This window comes from Natator depressus, chromosome 1, assembly GCF_965152275.1.
Source record: "Natator depressus isolate rNatDep1 chromosome 1, rNatDep2.hap1, whole genome shotgun sequence".
NCBI lineage: Eukaryota > Metazoa > Chordata > Testudines > Cheloniidae > Natator > Natator depressus.
The window spans coordinates 217,137,331-217,154,117 of record NC_134234.1 but is presented as its reverse complement, the minus strand read 5'-3'; the positions used below and the strand labels follow the sequence as shown (position 1 = coordinate 217,154,117).

At 43.5% G+C, this 16,787-nt stretch overlaps 1 protein-coding gene across 1 annotated transcript in view; it reads left to right on the top strand.

The window, feature by feature from the left end:
* CCND2 (cyclin D2) overlaps positions 1-16,787 on the top strand; it is a 49,695-nt gene that overhangs the window by 13,491 nt on the left and 19,417 nt on the right. The window contains exon 4 of the mRNA XM_074935742.1: positions 6,119-6,267. Coding sequence (XP_074791843.1) covers positions 6,119-6,267 — 149 coding nt within the window. The remainder of the gene's footprint in view (positions 1-6,118; positions 6,268-16,787) is intronic.

The window sequence follows — 16,787 nt, the reverse complement described above, 5'->3', positions numbered from 1 at the left end:
TTGAAAATAACATTGTACAAAAAGCTTGTTTTAAATCTCTTGCTGGAATGTGAGGGGCTTGGAGGGGGTCCTGCGTCCCTGCAGATATGGTGCTTAATATTTATGTTTTGGTTGCACCTTGACAAACATTTCACGTAGTTATTGCTTTGCTTGAATATGGAAATATGTTAATTACAGCCTTTATTCTGCTGTCTGCTCCTTTCCTCAGCCTTTTCTATTCAACCCTCTAGGTGGCCCAGCACAATGTGGCTTCTTTTCTTTGAATGAGCTCTTTCCACGCTAATAGGGTCCCGGGTGATGTGGAGAACCATGTGCACAAAATTGGTGCACCGCCCCCCATTCCTTTGTGGGCATGTCAGGTTAAATTCATATCAGCAGGAAGGTCACTGCCATGATTTTCAATAGCGCGAGATGAGGTGATGACTTCAGACAATGGCGCCACACTCTCCAGTTGGAGACACTTGCCTTACCAGTTGCAGTAGTTAATTAATATGCTAAAAATAGAAGCCAGTGATACAAATCGCTGCCTGTTGTACAACAAAGACTGGGCATGTGTAGCTTTGATAGCCAAGTTTATGGTGCTTGTTATGGAGGGAAGTTAGTGTAGAGCTAGAAGCAATGTAAGACTTTCTGGATGCTGAGCTTTAGTCACTCTGGGCCTCTGGCCATTCGCGAGCTGTCTCATTTGCATTATGAATGACATTAAGGGAACTAACAAGGTTATTGGGCATAGAAATGTTCTCATGTGACCGACCACACGTGGAAGCAGACCTACAGCAGTGCTAGTTGGCAGGGGCACTATGGCTCTTTATTCGGCTTCCTAGGAGGAGAGTTTCTGGGAGTACATAACTCATAGATATAAAATAAACTATGAGAAAAACTACATTCAAATAACGTGACGGGCCCGATGTAAACCCCTAGGAGGCAAGGAAATTCAGAGTGAAGACTGGGATTCCACCCTTCACTTAGCCCATTGTGCCGAAACATAGGGCACAGTATGTATGATATCCCAAGGTTTGAGGGCTCCTCCAATACCTACTATTGGCACTGCAGGGAGGGTGAGAGAAGGACAGAGTTTCATTCTGAACTCTGAATCTCTACGTCTCTGTGTACAAGTCAGATGTCTAATGGTATTTGACTTGATTTTCAGGGAGAGGATTTAATTTCTTTGATTATAGCACCGTGACTTCCTCAAAAAGGAGGAAGGCAGGGATACACTATATTACAGACATAAACCGTCTGTTATTTGTATATGTAGTAATGACATAATTTGGTAATTTAAAAGTTAGGGCCAGATTCTTATCCCAAGTTACACCAATGTAAATCTAGGCTAACCCCACTGACTTCAGTGGAGTTACACTGGATTTGCACTGATCTGCTTAATATCAGAATTTGTCCCATGTTCTTTATCGTATTTTAATATCCTTGTTAAGAGCCTGATTGAGCCTGATTCTTCTCTCATTTACACTGGGATAAATCAGGAGCATCTCCAGTGTACTCAATGGACTAGATCCTCAGCTGCTGTAAATCAGATCCATTGACTTCTGTGTTACACCAATGTAAATCCAGATTAAACCCACTTCAGTCAGTGGGCCTACATCAGCCGGCCCCAGGGAACTAGATCAGTGTAAAACCAGTACATATGAAAGGAGAATCAGGCCCATTGAGCCAAAGTCTGCCTTCACCTTTGTAAATCCATTGAAGTCAATGGATGTATTGTAGATTTACACCTGTGTAAATGAGAGCAGACTTTGGGCACTAATTCTATCGTGTAAATATGGTTTTGCACACTTTTTAAATCTTATAAACATTTATGTGCTCCCTAGACTGGGAGTGGGGCCTGGACAGTCACTCATGCACATAAATCTTTACACATTTTTAAAAACACCGATTTTCCTGATTTTTTTGAGCCATTTCTGTTTTTAAATTGGATTTTGGGGCCCTGTAGCCCTTCTTTCACATACTTCTTAGAAGATACCATATCTGCCCATAGTACAGAACTGCTATAGCATCAGTGGGCAAGTCCTGTGTTCCTTCAGTTGTGCCATCCATTTTTAAGCAGAACTCCCTGTGGAAGATAATAGGGAGCTCTGCTTGAAGTTCAGTTGTATGTTACGGCCCTGAGGAAGGCGTTCAGGGTTTGATCCATTATGAATACGTGCATTTACAGTCCTTATAAGGAAGTAGCGTGCTAGACTCTGATCTCAGTTTCATTCGGATCATTCCATTTGCTTCAGTGGAGTCACTTCAGATATATGCTGGTACACCTAAGATCATTGTGTCTAGCTCTGAAGACTTGGAGGCAGGAATCCTGATGCTATTCCTGGTCTCCAGTTGACTTACTGCATAACTGTGGGTGAATCATTTTATTTCTCAGTGCCGCAGCTTTGCTATCTGTAAAATGGGATAAAACAATAGTTACTTGCCACACAGGAATTTTGTGAGACATAGTTCTCTACTGTTTGTAAAGTGTAAAGCGCACTGAGCTCCTAGAGGGAAAGTGCGGTGAGCTTTATAGAACATATTTTGTGTGAAATGGCTGGCCGGGCTTCAGATGACAACTTCCTCTGCTCCAATGATCCTCTGTGTTCCAGATAGAGCCCTATGAGGAATCCATGTCATACCACCTCTCTTCCTCCTTCCTGAGGCCCCGCTGTGTCACAGACACCATCTTTCTGGCTGAGTATTCCGACCAGATTCCCAGTCCCTTCTTACCCTGTCCTCTTCAATTGACCCAAGGGATTGCTAGTGAGCAAATGATGCATTCCTCCCTGAGAAGAGCATGGTGTCACCACAGCTACTCCAGTCACAGCCAACTCAGTGTGTGAGGGACTGACACAGGGAATCAAACCCAGAGGGCCGAATCCTCAGCTGGTGTAACTTCACTGAGTCAATGGGGCCACACCCATTTACACAAGCTGAAGGTTTGGCTCGGATCTCCACCATGGTAGTTTGCAGGGCCAGTCTCTATTTTTGTAAATAAACTGAATATATTGACAAGGATCTGTTTCACACTATGTACTAATTGGGTTTTGAGAGTACTCATTCTAAATAATAAAATAAAAGTTGATTGTAAACATGCAATACTTTTTCTCCTCCCACCCACTTGTTTAAACTCTCCTCCAATCCCTATGAATAAAAACCAGCAAAAAGATGATTTTTGTTAAGTTACTGTTGAACTAAAGTCTTGAAAACCAAGTTTCAGTTTGAGCAGCGGTTTGCAATCAAGATAAACTGGAAACAGGAGTTTGTAAAGGCAATTTGGATATACCATTCACTATGTCAGTGCTGAAAAAGCCTTAGAAAGGTAACTTATAAAGGACAAAGCAAATTGGGATTGTGTTCTTTTGTTTCTTTCTGACATATAAAGAATTCTAGAAAAAATTTAAAAAAATTTTTTTCCTGCTTCTTTATTAAAAGTATCAGGAATGTCAGTTTGGTCTTCCTTGATTTTGCTAGATGGCTCATTAGAGGTCTGAAATATGCATTATGGGCTTTCTCACTCCTTAATTGTAAAGGTGTGGCAGACTGAAGGGCAGGGGGGTAAGAGATATGATGAATTTTAACAAAGACTTCTTTTCTCCAAATAGTTTACCACAGATTTGAGTTAAATATGTGTTAGTAGGGCTGTCGATTAATCACAGTTAACTCATGCGATTAACTCAAAAAAATTAATCGTGATTAATCGCACTGTTAAATAATAGAATACCAATTGAAATGTATTAAATATTTTGGATGTTTTTCTACATTTTCAAATATATCGATTTCAGTTACAACGCAGAATACAAAGTGATCAGTGCTCACTTTATATTATTTCTGATTACAAATATTTACACCATAAAAATGATAAACAAAAGAAATAGTATTTTTCAATTCACCTCATACAAGTACTGCAATGCAATCTCTTTATTGTGAAAGTGCAACTTACAAATGTAGTTTTTTTGTTACATAACTGCACTTAAAAATAAAACAATGTAAAACTTTAGAGCCTACAAGTCCACTGAGTCCTACTTCTTCTTCAGCCAATTGCTAAGAGAAACAAGTTTGTTTACATTTATGGGCGATAATGCTGCCCACTTCTTAATTACAATGTCACCTGAAAGTGAGAACAAGCATTCGCATGGCAGTGTTGTAGCTGGTGTTGCAAGATATTTACGTGCCAGATGCAGTAAAGATTCATATGCCTCTTCATGCTTCAGTCATCATTCCAGAGGACATGCTTCCATACTGATGATGCTTGTTAAAAAAATAATGTGTTAATTAAATTTGTGACTGAACTCCTTGGGGGAGAACTGTATGTCTCCTGCTGTTTTACCCGCATTCTGCCATATATTTCATGTTATAGCAGTCTCGGATGATGACCCAGCACATGTTGTTCGTTTTAAGTACACTTTCACTGCAAATTTGACAAAACACAAAGAAGATACTAATGTGAAATTTCTAAAGGTAGCTACAGCACTCGACCCAAGGTTTAAGAATCTGAAGTGCCTTCCAAAATCTGAGAGGGATCAAGTGTGGAGCATGCTTTCAGAGGTCTTAAAAGAACAACACTCTGATGCGGAAACTACAGAAACCAAACCACCAAAAAGAAAATCAGCCTTCTGCTGGTGGCATCTGACTCAGATGATGAAAAAGAACATGCATCGGTCCGCACTGCTTTGGATTGTTATTGAGCAGAACCCGTCATCAGCATGGAAGCATGTCCTCTGGAATGGTGGTTGAAGCATGAAGGGACATATGAATCTTTAGCACATCTGGCACGTAAATATCTTGCGACGCCAGCTACAACAGTGCCATGCAAATGCCTGCCCTCACTTTCCGGTGACATTGTAAACAAGAAGCAGGCAGCATTATCTTCTGCAAATGTAAACAAACTTGTTTGTCTGAGCGAGGGGCTGAACAAGAAGTAGGACTGATTCGACTTGAAGGCTCTAAAGTTTTACTTTGTTTTATTTTTGAATGCAGTTGTTTTTTGTACATAATTTTACAAAATTAAGTTCAACTTTCATGATAAAGAGATTGCACGACAGTACTTGTGTTAGGTGAATTGAAAAATACTATTTCTTTTGTTTTTTACAGTGCAGATATTTGTAATAAAAAATAAATACAAAGTGAGCACTGTACACTTTGTATTTTGTGTTGTAATTGAAATCAATACATTTGAAAATGTAGAAAACATCCACAAATATTTAAATAAATTGTATTTTATTATTGTTTAGCAGCGCGATTAATCACAATTAATATTTTTAATCGTTTGACAGCCCTATGTATTAGTAAAAACAAGCACAAATAGTCATCACTAAAAACCTCTTCTGTCCCAACTGCTTAGATTTCAATTCCTTTTGATTTCATATTCCAACTAGTTCTCCAGTTATACATAGAAATCCAGGGTAGATGAGACCTGAATTGTTAATGTAAAAAACAAGCAGAAATCTCTCATTCCCTCTTTTTTAAAAAGGGGGGAAGGAAGAACCATCTAGGCCTTCTTTTTCCATCATAAGTGGGTTTGGAAGATAGATTTTTATTGGTAAATGTTGGCAAATGTCGATTTCACCCCCCGAAAAATATTTCCATTGATAATAATCAAAATTTACAAATATGTATAGTAAGAAAAATGCTGCTTGCGAACTTTGATTTAAGGATATTTATTTTGTATATTTGACCTGTGATGTTGACAATTTGTGTTTTAATGGTTATAAAGCTTGAACTTTTTGAATCTGAATGTCTGTTGTCATTAAATAATTGTCTGACCTCCTCACCCAAGTAATTTCCTGCAACTGAAAATTTAAATAACTAGAAATTGGGAAAAAATGAATAAAACCCATAATTATGCACAAATGAAAATTTAACTAGATAAAAATAGAAGTGTTTAAAATACTGTTGAAATTATAAAAAAATAAAAATTGAATTCTGCCAAGCCTAATCACAAGGAAGGAAAAAAGGGCACAAACACAATTTCTTTTTCTTTTGCAGGTCACCTTTAAGCCTCATCTATCTGCATCTAGCTTCTCTTGCTCAGTCAGAGCAGAAAGGACTTCAGTATTTCTGGCTGGTAGTCTCTGTGTCTTACAGCTTTGCTGGTCTGTGCTTGGAATAATTCTTGGGTCCGTTTCTGCAGATTTTAACTTCGCCATGTATCCACCATCAATGATAGCAACTGGAAGCGTGGGAGCAGCCATCTGTGGCCTTCAGCTTGATGATGGGGAAAGTTCACTCTCCGGTGATAGCCTAACGGAACTCCTGGCCAAGATCACAAACACAGATGTGGTAAGTGTCCTGAAAGCATTGTTGTTTCTTTGCTGAGAAAGCTGTGGAAAATATGATCAACATAATTTGCTTGATCCTGCTAGCCCATGGGAGTTCCATGGGCAGAGGACTTGCAGAACTGAGCTCATAGACACTGTTACAAAGCTTTGGAATCAGCCCAAAATTCTGAGGGTATATGTACACTGCAGTTAAAAACCGTCATCTGGCCCATGCCAGCTGACTTGAGCTAAGGGGCTGTTTAATTGTGATGTTAGGGGTTAGGGTCCCAGACCTTGGGCTGCAGACCAAGCCCGAACATCTACATTGCAATTAAATGGCCCCTTAGCCCGATCCCAAGTCATTTGGCATGGGCCAGCTGCAGGTGTCTAACTGCAATGTACACATACCCTAAGTCACACTCTACCTGGCTTTTCTGTGAAAGCACAAGGGGTGTGTTTGTTGGAGAGAGGAAGTGGGTGCAACAAGGGGGCATCTGGCAGTCCCTGCTAGTGTCTCTTGGAATGCTAGTTACCCCAGAGGGAGTAGGAAGAAGGCCTTGGACCTGACTCCCATCAACAGTGGCCAGCAAAGCAGGCCTGTCACAGAGGAGAGTGCACCCTACATCCTTATGAGGGGTGATGATGTGAGCAGACAGAAGGCATTGGGTTTCCCTGAGATCCCCCTGGGAATGAAGTTTTCCATCTCCGATACCAGGGACCAATGCAAGACTGGTCAAATGTGGGCCTGTGTTTGCAGTCCATGGATGGTGCATCTGTTATTTTGATCTTTCATTGATGCACCTATTTTAAAGGTCCTTGATTTAAAGTCTTCATGCACTGTGTACAGTATATCAAGATAAAGAAGTCAATTCTCTTTTTATTCCATTTACTGTAAATTCCTTGAGGATGCTTCTTAGGTTATGAAAAAATCTCAGAAATAACAGAGGGGAATCTGGCAGTTGTTCGATGGTCTATGTGAAATGATTTTGGTGGTCTCAGGTCAGTTTCTAGTGAGTACACCACCCAAACCAAAACCCCACACTCTTATTGGCAGTCTCAGCAGAGAGTTCAAGGACTGTGAAAAGATCACTGAGAATGACCTACCCTGGGCAGAGAGTCCCACAAGTTCTTGGCTGAGCTATGCTGGGGGAGTTTCATTGCTGCTGTCCAAGGTGCACCCAGTCTGTGGATAAACAGGGGACTTTCACTTCTAGGATTGTTAATTGAGCATGTTTCACGAGCACTCAAACGACAAGAAAATGGGTGCTGGCTTCTGACAAGATGACGCTCTTCTACCATAAGCCCATCTGTTTAGAGCATGCCATCCTAACATGTATTAACTATAAATTGTTGTATTTCTTTTATCTTGCAAAAAGAATATTATGTGCATTTATTATATTTTTGGATGCATTGTTGTTTAAGCCCTGCTGTTTTTTCACCAGCTAATTGAAGTCTTTGCATTTCATTTCTGATTTCCAAGAATGGTCCAGTTTTGCAAAAAAAATTGGCAGAATTTTTTACTTTTCCCCCCGTGTCTCATTGTTTTTAATGTGACATTTTGAATTTCTTTTAGTTGGAAACCACTTTGCACAGAAAAGAGGCAACATTTTGAATTTCACATGCTTTTTAGGTGAAAGTGGTTGTGGAAATTTCACACACTCAGTTGCTGGGTCAAGTAATGAAATGAAATACTTTTTTACACAAAGTATTTGTTGCTTTTTGTACATCTTTACTATAGACACATGTAGGGCAAGAGGCTGTGTGAGTGATATATAGCAGTATGCAGCAGGATAATGCAGTAAGAGAAATCACGTATGTTATTTAGGCTGCATGGCCTGGTAAAAGTGGAAATTAATTATCATATAGTGCTCCTTTAGCAATGGGGGACACACACAACCCTTATCATTTGGTGGAGGGGCAGTGGGAGGCACACAGCGCCCTTGGCATACGGGAGGATGAAGGGGCACACAGAGCTTTTGAAGGGATGGGGTGTAGGTGGTGGTCCCTGAGATAGAGGGGGATGGGAGGGTGGCACACAGGGAGTTTGTGGGGGCGATGAAGGAACAAAAGGAACCCTTGGTATATGCAGTGAGTTTGTCTTACATAAGCTGCAAAGTGTGTACTCCCCTGGTAATAGTGCTGAAAAAAAATAGTATCAGAAGGGAAATAAAACGTCATATTACCACAAACTGTAACTAATAGGGATTAGGATGAGGCCTTCATGGGGGATACGTTATCCCATATCTACCTACTGTGGGGCTTTTTGTGGCTTCCCTCGAAGCATCTGGTAATGTTAGAGACAGGATATTGGACCATGGATCTGATTTGCTATTGCAGTTCCTGTGCTCTTTAAAAGGATTACAGTAATACTTTTCTACTTCTCCCAACTTTATTTGTAGTTGTATGCAGTGAGCATTTTTTAGGATTGGGATTAGGTAGAGTCTGTTTACATTTCCTGTCATGTCTTTGCTTATCCTTTCCCTGGAGAAGGAATCGTTTTAAAAGTTTAGGGGGAACTTTTCTAAGGAAGGCACTGGCTCCCATTGACATTCAGTGGAAGTTTGAGCACTTCACTGCTCTTTGTGCCTTTAAAAATTCCCCCATCGTATTTTTGAAGTATTTTCTCTGGGAACAGAAACAAGTGCAGCCACCAAGCCCTATATCTTAGAACTGGAGTCTTCATCAGCGTTCAGAGCTTTTTCCCTGGTGACACTTAGTGGAAGAGAGGCGTCAGGCTGCTGCCTAGGCTGTCACAGGACTACATTTTCAGTTATCACTGAACTCCATCTAGGCTCTGGATATTGTTTCCATAGTAATGAGTGTTCGTCAAAGGAGGGAAAGAGCCCCGGATATATTGCTGATGTGTCCGCAGGCCCTGGTAACGTTAGATGGGTTTGTTTTTGAGTGGCTCTGTTCTTTCTTCTCAATGAGTCCTGTGTTGGGCAGTTGCTCATCTGCTGTAAGGTTTCTCTTGCGCAGGATGCCATGGAGATCTTTTCCATCATTCCTCTTGTTTAGCATGGATGGGAGGTTTGGGTTGCAGTGGAATCAGTATGCTGACAATATTCAGCTCTGTGTCTCCTTTTCATCTGTCCCAGACATTGCAGACCTAGCGTCTAGCCAAGATTGTGGCTTGGAAGATTGCTAGTTGGCTAAAGCTCATTCTGGATAGGACAGAAATGACACTAGTAGAATGGGAGAAATGTTGGTAGGATTGTATAGAGGGCATATCTATTCCCTGGATGGAGGGGCAGTACTCACCCTATAGGGGTTAACAAGGTTTGCAGTTGTAGGGGTGCTGCAGAACCTTTAGCTGCTCCTGGATTCTAGATATTAGGAAAAAGCATGTTTTTCATTGTTGCAAGCAAAGAGAGAGTGACCATTCCTCTCTGATGTAGCCCTTGCTACAGTAATCTATTCCTAGTCGCCTCCAGACTGGTTATTGCAGTTCACTCTACCCTTGAAAAACAATCAGAAACCCCACTAGTGCAGGCTACATTGTTGTATTATTTTTATTTATTTCCAGATGTAATTCAAAGTATTGAGATTTCACCTAGAAAGCCCTGCTTGCCTTGGGATTCTGGCTGCCTTAGAGACTGAATCTCCCCATGTGCCTTTTTGCTGGCTGGAGAAAGGGCACAGTGAAGTGTCCTTTTCTGTGGAGTTTCCTTTCCCCTTATTCGCACAGAGCCCAAATTAATTGATTTTCAGGGCATGTTGCCGGGTGTACCCAAGACCAAGCCTGAGAGGGAGGGGAAGGTTTGGCTTACTCTGGTGGCTTAGGGAGGTTCTATGCATCTTTTTCAGTTGACATTGTCAATGTATGTTTTAATGCATGTGGTTCCCTACAGTAGTGCCACCTATTATTAAAGTTGCCTGACATTTCCTGTTATAAGACCCTATTTTTAGTTGCTTGTAAAATTGCCAAACTTTAACTATTTAGGCTGTAATTTTCCGTGCTCTGGACTGCTGCAGGCCAGGACGGGTCCAAGTCCTGGCACCTGAACTGACAGCAGGGAGCTGTCTCTCCTGTGCTCTCATTGACTACCCCCACCCCCATTCTGGGCCCAGGCAGCGTTGCTGAAGAAGCTGCCTGATTCAAATGCAGAGAGGACAATAACCAGATTTGCGGAGGGTAGAGGAGTTTATTGGGACAAGGAGCCTGGCGGGGAGATTGGGACTGAAGGCTAGCAGTGGAGGTGAGAGAAACTGGGAACTGGGAGTTGGGGTAGGAGAAAACTGAGGATGGCTGGGCAAGGAGACTAGGAGCCAGGTGGGAAATTGGGACTGGGAACAGGGGGAGACTGGGGCAAGATGCTGGGGGTGAACACCAAGATTGGACAAGAGGGAGGTAACTGGAGGTCAGGGTGAGGGAGAGAGGATGAGGAGCCAGCAAGAAACAGGGACTGGTGAGCAAGGAGACTGGGAACAAGGAGCTGGGAGATTGGTGGGAGGAACTGGGAATGGTTGGGATGGGAGACTGGGGGTGGGGGACAGACTGGGACGAAGAATCTGGAGGAGTGAGACTGGGACTGGGAGGACAACCTCCAAGAGCAGAGACTGGAACTGGGCAGGTGAGGAGAATGGGAGTGGGATGAGAATCCATGGGTGGGGAAGAGAGAGTTAAAAATATTATTAAGGTTTCAGAGTCAAGCACTCAAAATTAAGGTTGCCTATGCAACCTTAATTTGCGTCCCTTATGCATATGCATTAAAATACAGACATTAATTACTAGTCCCAGCCTCTCCACCTTCCCTGGCTCCATTTCCCACTGTACCCTTTCTCCCACCCACACTGCATTTTAATCTGGCAACTTCCTTCTGTGCACTGCCTGGACCCAGCAGGGGCCTCAGTAAGGGCATAGGAGAGACAGGCTCACTGCTTTCACTTTAGATGACGGGACCTGAACCCGGCACAGTTGCAGCAGCCCAGAGTTGCAGCTGCAAGGAAGGTCCTGTTCAGCCCCTGGCTGGAGCATGCTCAGTGTGGATGGACTCTTTGGGGGAATTTAGCTGCTAAAAATCTAAGAAGTCTCTACTGAGCATGTGCAAATGGTGATTTTTTTTACAAAGAGTTATAAATTGGCCTAATTTGGGTGGGCACACTCCTGACACAGAGGCCATTCTCTTACCAAATTGCCGGTCCCTATTCCAAAGCATGTGGTTGCTAAAGCTTTTCAAAGAAAAGGTCCCTAGAGTTTTAGAACATGAGCAAAACAGTGTATTTTTCCCTACCGTCATTCTCAGAAGTGGCTGAACTGTTTTGGCTGAAATTTTCCATACACCCAGTATGTCAATTTAAGCCCAAACGATTAATGTCTGGCAAAGTTATAAGCAACTGAAAACAGAGTTTTATAATGGGAAGCGTTAGGCAACCTTAGTAGGTGATTCTACCACCTCTGCCTATAATGCATATCTGTTATTGTAGAAAAAATGTGCTATCTTTGCATTGTTTAAGGGTTAGTATCAGGCTGTATTAGTAAAGGGTAAAGACTACCGTAATGTCCTGCAATGGGGCAGAGTTAAAGTTGTACATACAACCATAGTTTGCTTTCAGTTCCTGATTTGTGATCACTTAAACCTGTAACTGTAATGTTACAATAACTTCAGCTTTTCTATGTGAACTGCCCTGTTTTTCAAAAGGGGCGGGGAGGAGGGAAGAACGGAGGACTTTTAGGCTCCAGGAGCATCATCATATGGTAAAAGATCCTTCTTATATTGCAAGTTCTTTGGGGCAGAGACGGTCTTTTCGTTCTATGTTTGTACAGCACCTAGCACAATGGGGTCCCAGCACAGTGGCTCCTAAGCACTATTATCATTTAAATAGATAATAATAATAATAATTAATATCCTGCAGAGGTTACAGGCTCTGCAAATGAAAAACTTCTCCCCCTGCCAACACAAGCAACAACCTTCAGAACCCTGCAGAGTACCTGAGGGGAGGGGATGGAGGGAGCAGGCAGCAGACTTGCACTAATCTCATTCATGGCCCCTGGGCAGTGAGCTGCTGGGTTATGTTACCCTCTGAAAAGGTTAGCATGGGTCTCTTCCTGCTGCAGTTAGCATCATAGCTGTGATGGTTAGTAGAACTGACTGTCTAATTCTTAGTGAGGACTAGCTACCCTGAACATTTCAGATTTTAAACTGCAGCCATTTTTGAGTTATGCATGAGCAAAGTAGCATCTTACTATTTTCTTAACAGGAAAAAAAGCATATTTTTTAACCCTTGCATAACTCAGAAATTGCCAAAGGGATTTTGCTTTAGCTTGAAAAAAAAAAAAAAAAAGCACCATCTGAGATAAAGCATGAAAAATTTCAGCTCCAGAGTTAGGAGTATGTGAAAATAGAAGGTTATAATGAAAAGCTGATGTAGCCTTAACTATAATGAACTCTCCTAGGCTTCTGCTGAAGTATATGAGGATGCTTCCTGTTTACAAGGAAATAACTGTACCAGAGCTGCATAAACTCAAATGCCAAAATCAGTGGTCTTTACTATAACATAACTAAGAGGAAAATTTGGTATGTAGTGCTCTAATATTTTTTAATAGGTGTTTCATTATGAATTAGGCCAAAATATGTTATTAATGAAGAGAATTTAGTTTAGACTCCTTCCACTTCAATAAATAAACTCTCACTATGTGAGTGCTTCTTTCTAAAACAGAGAGCAAGGTACTGGTGTACTGGTCTGGTGTAAATCTGGAGTAACTCCATGGACTTCATGAGAGTTACTCTGGATTTGCACTGGCATAAGTGAGATCAGAACCTGGCCCAATAGCTGTTACATTACATAGTGGTGGTATACTATGCCAGTATCATTTGATAAAGATTATTTGCTAAATAGTGGCTATACAACATTTGGCAAAAAATAAAATGCAGTGTGAAGGAACTGTGACCTTCACACTCTATGAGGGAATAATTGAGCTATGTGAGAGCTAGGCTTTATTGCTCCTTCTGGCTACCAAAATAAATATCAGGACCTTATACTAATGAGAAGTGGAGAAGCCTGACAGTTTTATGGGTAGTGAAATTACCTTTGTGTGGTACATTTTAAGTGCTTTTTCCAAACAGAAGATAGTAGCTTGTACAGAGTGGTTTCACACAGCTGTATGTGATACTGTAAGGTTGTGGGCCTCTACTGTGATCTCATTTTCTTCAACAGAGTAGGAATGTTTCTTCTGTTATTTGTGAAAGTGGTAACTGGTTGGGGAAAAGTTTAAAACCCCCCACCTCTATCCACATGACGTTCATGGAGTGCTCTCTCCATCCCTCAATTGATCACTGCAATGGAAGAATAAACAACTTGAAAAGATAGCATTGCCAACTTTCCAGTTTCTCAAAACCAGACACTACAGCAGGACACTGTAGTGACACTTCTGCTCATCCTCTGTCCTTCCTCTTCCCCTGAGGCTCCACCCCCTGCTCTGCCTCATCCCCCCAAGACCCCGCCCCCACTCACTCCTCTCTCTCGCTTCTCCCCCGTCGCTTGCTGCTCTCCCCTCTCTCCCGTCATTCAATCCTCTTCCCCACCCTCTCCGTCCCCGAGCTGGGCTCCCTCTGCCCATAAGGGGACTACTCTCCTGCCACCCGCGGGGCCGGGGCTGGGAGCTGCAAGACTGATGTGGAGCCTGCCTGACTGCCCACGAGATGCAGGTAGAAGGTGGCCACAGCTGAGCAGGGGCTGGTGCGGGTTGGTGACCTGGTGCTTTCCCCCTCCCCCTCAGCCGCTCGCCCTTAAGGCAGGTAATAAGTGGGAGGGTTGTGCCCTGCCCTCCCCGCCCCGTCCGGTGAGCCCTGCACTACAATTATGGGCAGAATTGCCTGGGCCACTCAGCTCCCCTCAGGGATCCTTCCCCCGCCCAGCTGTTAGCCAGGGGCCAGGCCCTGCTCTCTTACCCTGGCAGCAGTTCCTCCAGGCCCAAGGCAGCTGCCGAGCCAGCCCCACTCGGAGGTCAGGGCAAAGCGGAACCAAATGTGCCGCCAGCCTAGGGGCAGGCCGGCCCATCCCTGCATTCCCTGCTCCTGCCTGGCAGGTATTGCTCTGCCCCGGGCTCCAGCTGATCCCACCAGGCCCGATCTTATTGGGCTGGACTGACACTGCTGGGCCCGATCCTGCGCCACCCCATTTTTGCACCCCTCTCCCGCAGTAGCTCTTTGCTGCCCCTCTCTCCCTGCCTTAGTTACGGCCTTGGAAAATTGTGATAACCGGACTTTTGGTGTCTGGTCAATACTTCTGACCAGAGACTGTACAGATCCCCTTCAAACCAGACTTTCTAGTCAAAAACCAGACACCTGGCAACCCTGTGAAAAGATAAAAGAAAAGGAATGGTTAGTCTCTAAGGTGCCACTGGTACTCCTTTTCTTTTTGCGAATACAGACTAACACGGCTGCTACTTCTGAAACCTGTGAAAAGATAGGAATTTTCATACTGGACCAGACCAACATTCCACCTACTGCAGCTTCCCGTCTCCAGCAGTACCAGATGGATCAGAGGAAGGGGCAAGAAACCCTATTGTGAACAGTTATGAACTATGAGAAAGGATGGCCCAGTGGTTAGGGTGCTATACTTGGGATTCCTGAGTTCATTTCTATATTCTGCCACAGACTTTCTATGTGATGTTGGGCAAGTTGCTTAGGGTGGGATCTATGAAGGGACTTAGGTGTTGCAATGCTGAACATCAGAGAGTCTAGAAGATCACAGGAACAACACTGTGATCCACAAAGCCGCGTTAAGCACCTCAGCGTCCAGTACAATGAATGGGGAGAGATCTACAAAAGCTAGTATGCTACGTGGGGAGTCACCTAAACTAGCCAACGGGAGACGCCAACCAAAAGGGGGGGGGGTGTCAAGCCTACCCCCTTGGATATAGGGCCTAAGTCTGGGCTGCACGGAGGTGCCTAGCTCTGCTTAGCAATACTAGAATGGCACCCCCTGTCCTGGAGTCAGGTGGCTTAAGCACGTAAACTGTGTTTCTTGTTGGAATGAGTTAGGTGACTGCCTTGCTCCACACAAAATGGCTGCCAGAGGAGGTAGTGCCCATCTTACAACTTTTAGCCCAATGGTTAGAGCACTCCACTGGGATGTGGGAGACCCAGGTTCAATTCTCCTCTCTCTGCTAGAGCGGGAGAAAGTATTTGAACAGAAGTCTGCCATTTCTCAGGCGAGTGCTCCGACCACTGAGCTATGGGATACTCTGGTATGGGTTTTTTTTCAGTCTCTCCCGTTGAAGCTGTTCTATTGTGGCTAAGTAACATAAGAGTGGTGGGAGGCGGGGGACTGGACCCAGGGTCTCTCACCTCCCAGTTGGGTGCACTAACCACTAGATTTCAGAATCATTCTCCCTTTCTTGCCCAATGATTTTTCCACAGTGGATAAATATTAAATAGCCATTAGGCGAGAGAGAGAGAGCGCATGAGAGAATGACTCTGTGGTCCAGTGGTTAGGGCACCCTCGTGAGAGACCGTGGATCCAGTCCCCCTGATTTAATAACTCTTTATTTATGTCCAATTGAAAAGCTTCAACAGAAGAGATTGAGGGAGCCTCACATCAGAATATCCCATAGTTCAGTGGTTAGAGCACTTTCCTGAGAGATGGAACACCCCAGTACAAATCCTTTTTGCTCCCCCTCTGGTAGTGAGGGGGGGAATTGAATGTGAGCTAAACATTATAAGGTGAGCATCTCCTCTTCTGGCCAGATTTTTGACCTGATCTGGTATGCAGCCTCTGAGAATGCCTACAGGATCAGGCTCCACATGTGATGTAGTCAGACAAACACCTATCTTCCCCTGTTTTGTGAATCACTCTGGGGCTTAGGTGGGGAGATGGGCACCTGGACTCCCAGAAGGCATCAGCAGCGTACATGCCCAGGAGCTGAAACATAAGTGCTGAGGGAGATTTATCCCGAAATGTAGTCACCCAGTGAGTTTAGGTGACTACAGAGTTTGGTGGGAGTTTTGTGGATAGCAGTGTAGCCAGAACTGGGACTTGGACACCTAAACCTGAGATTTAGGTCCCTAGGTACCTTTGTGGATCCCACCCTTACTCTCTCTGTGCCTCAGTACCACCTATGGGGCAACCAGATAGTGGCCCCATTGTGGTTGCCTCTGTACAAATATATAGGGAAAATTTTCCACAGAGGTCAGCACTCAAAGTTGGGGAGGTTAGGCACAAGAATAAGTGGACAGATTTTCAGGAGCGATCAGCCTGTTTGGTGCAGGGTGGGTGCTGAGGACTTTTGAAAATCTGTCTATGAAGTGTCACCGTGGGAGTTGCTGGAAGCTGAGCACTTCTGAAACTCTGGCCTGACTGGTGGGTTCTGAAACTCTGGCCCTTCAAAATGTGGCTTTGATCTGTTTTGAAAATCTGGCCCATAGTAAATGACAACCGCTGCCACAGATATCATAAACACTCTCTTCTTGCCCTTCCTCAAACATCCTACGTTAAATCTGCTATGTATATTACTTTTCAGACAAAGAAATAATTCTGATAATACTTTCACACAGATCCTTGCAAATCTCTAGATCTAACTGAAGTTCAGAGTTGCCA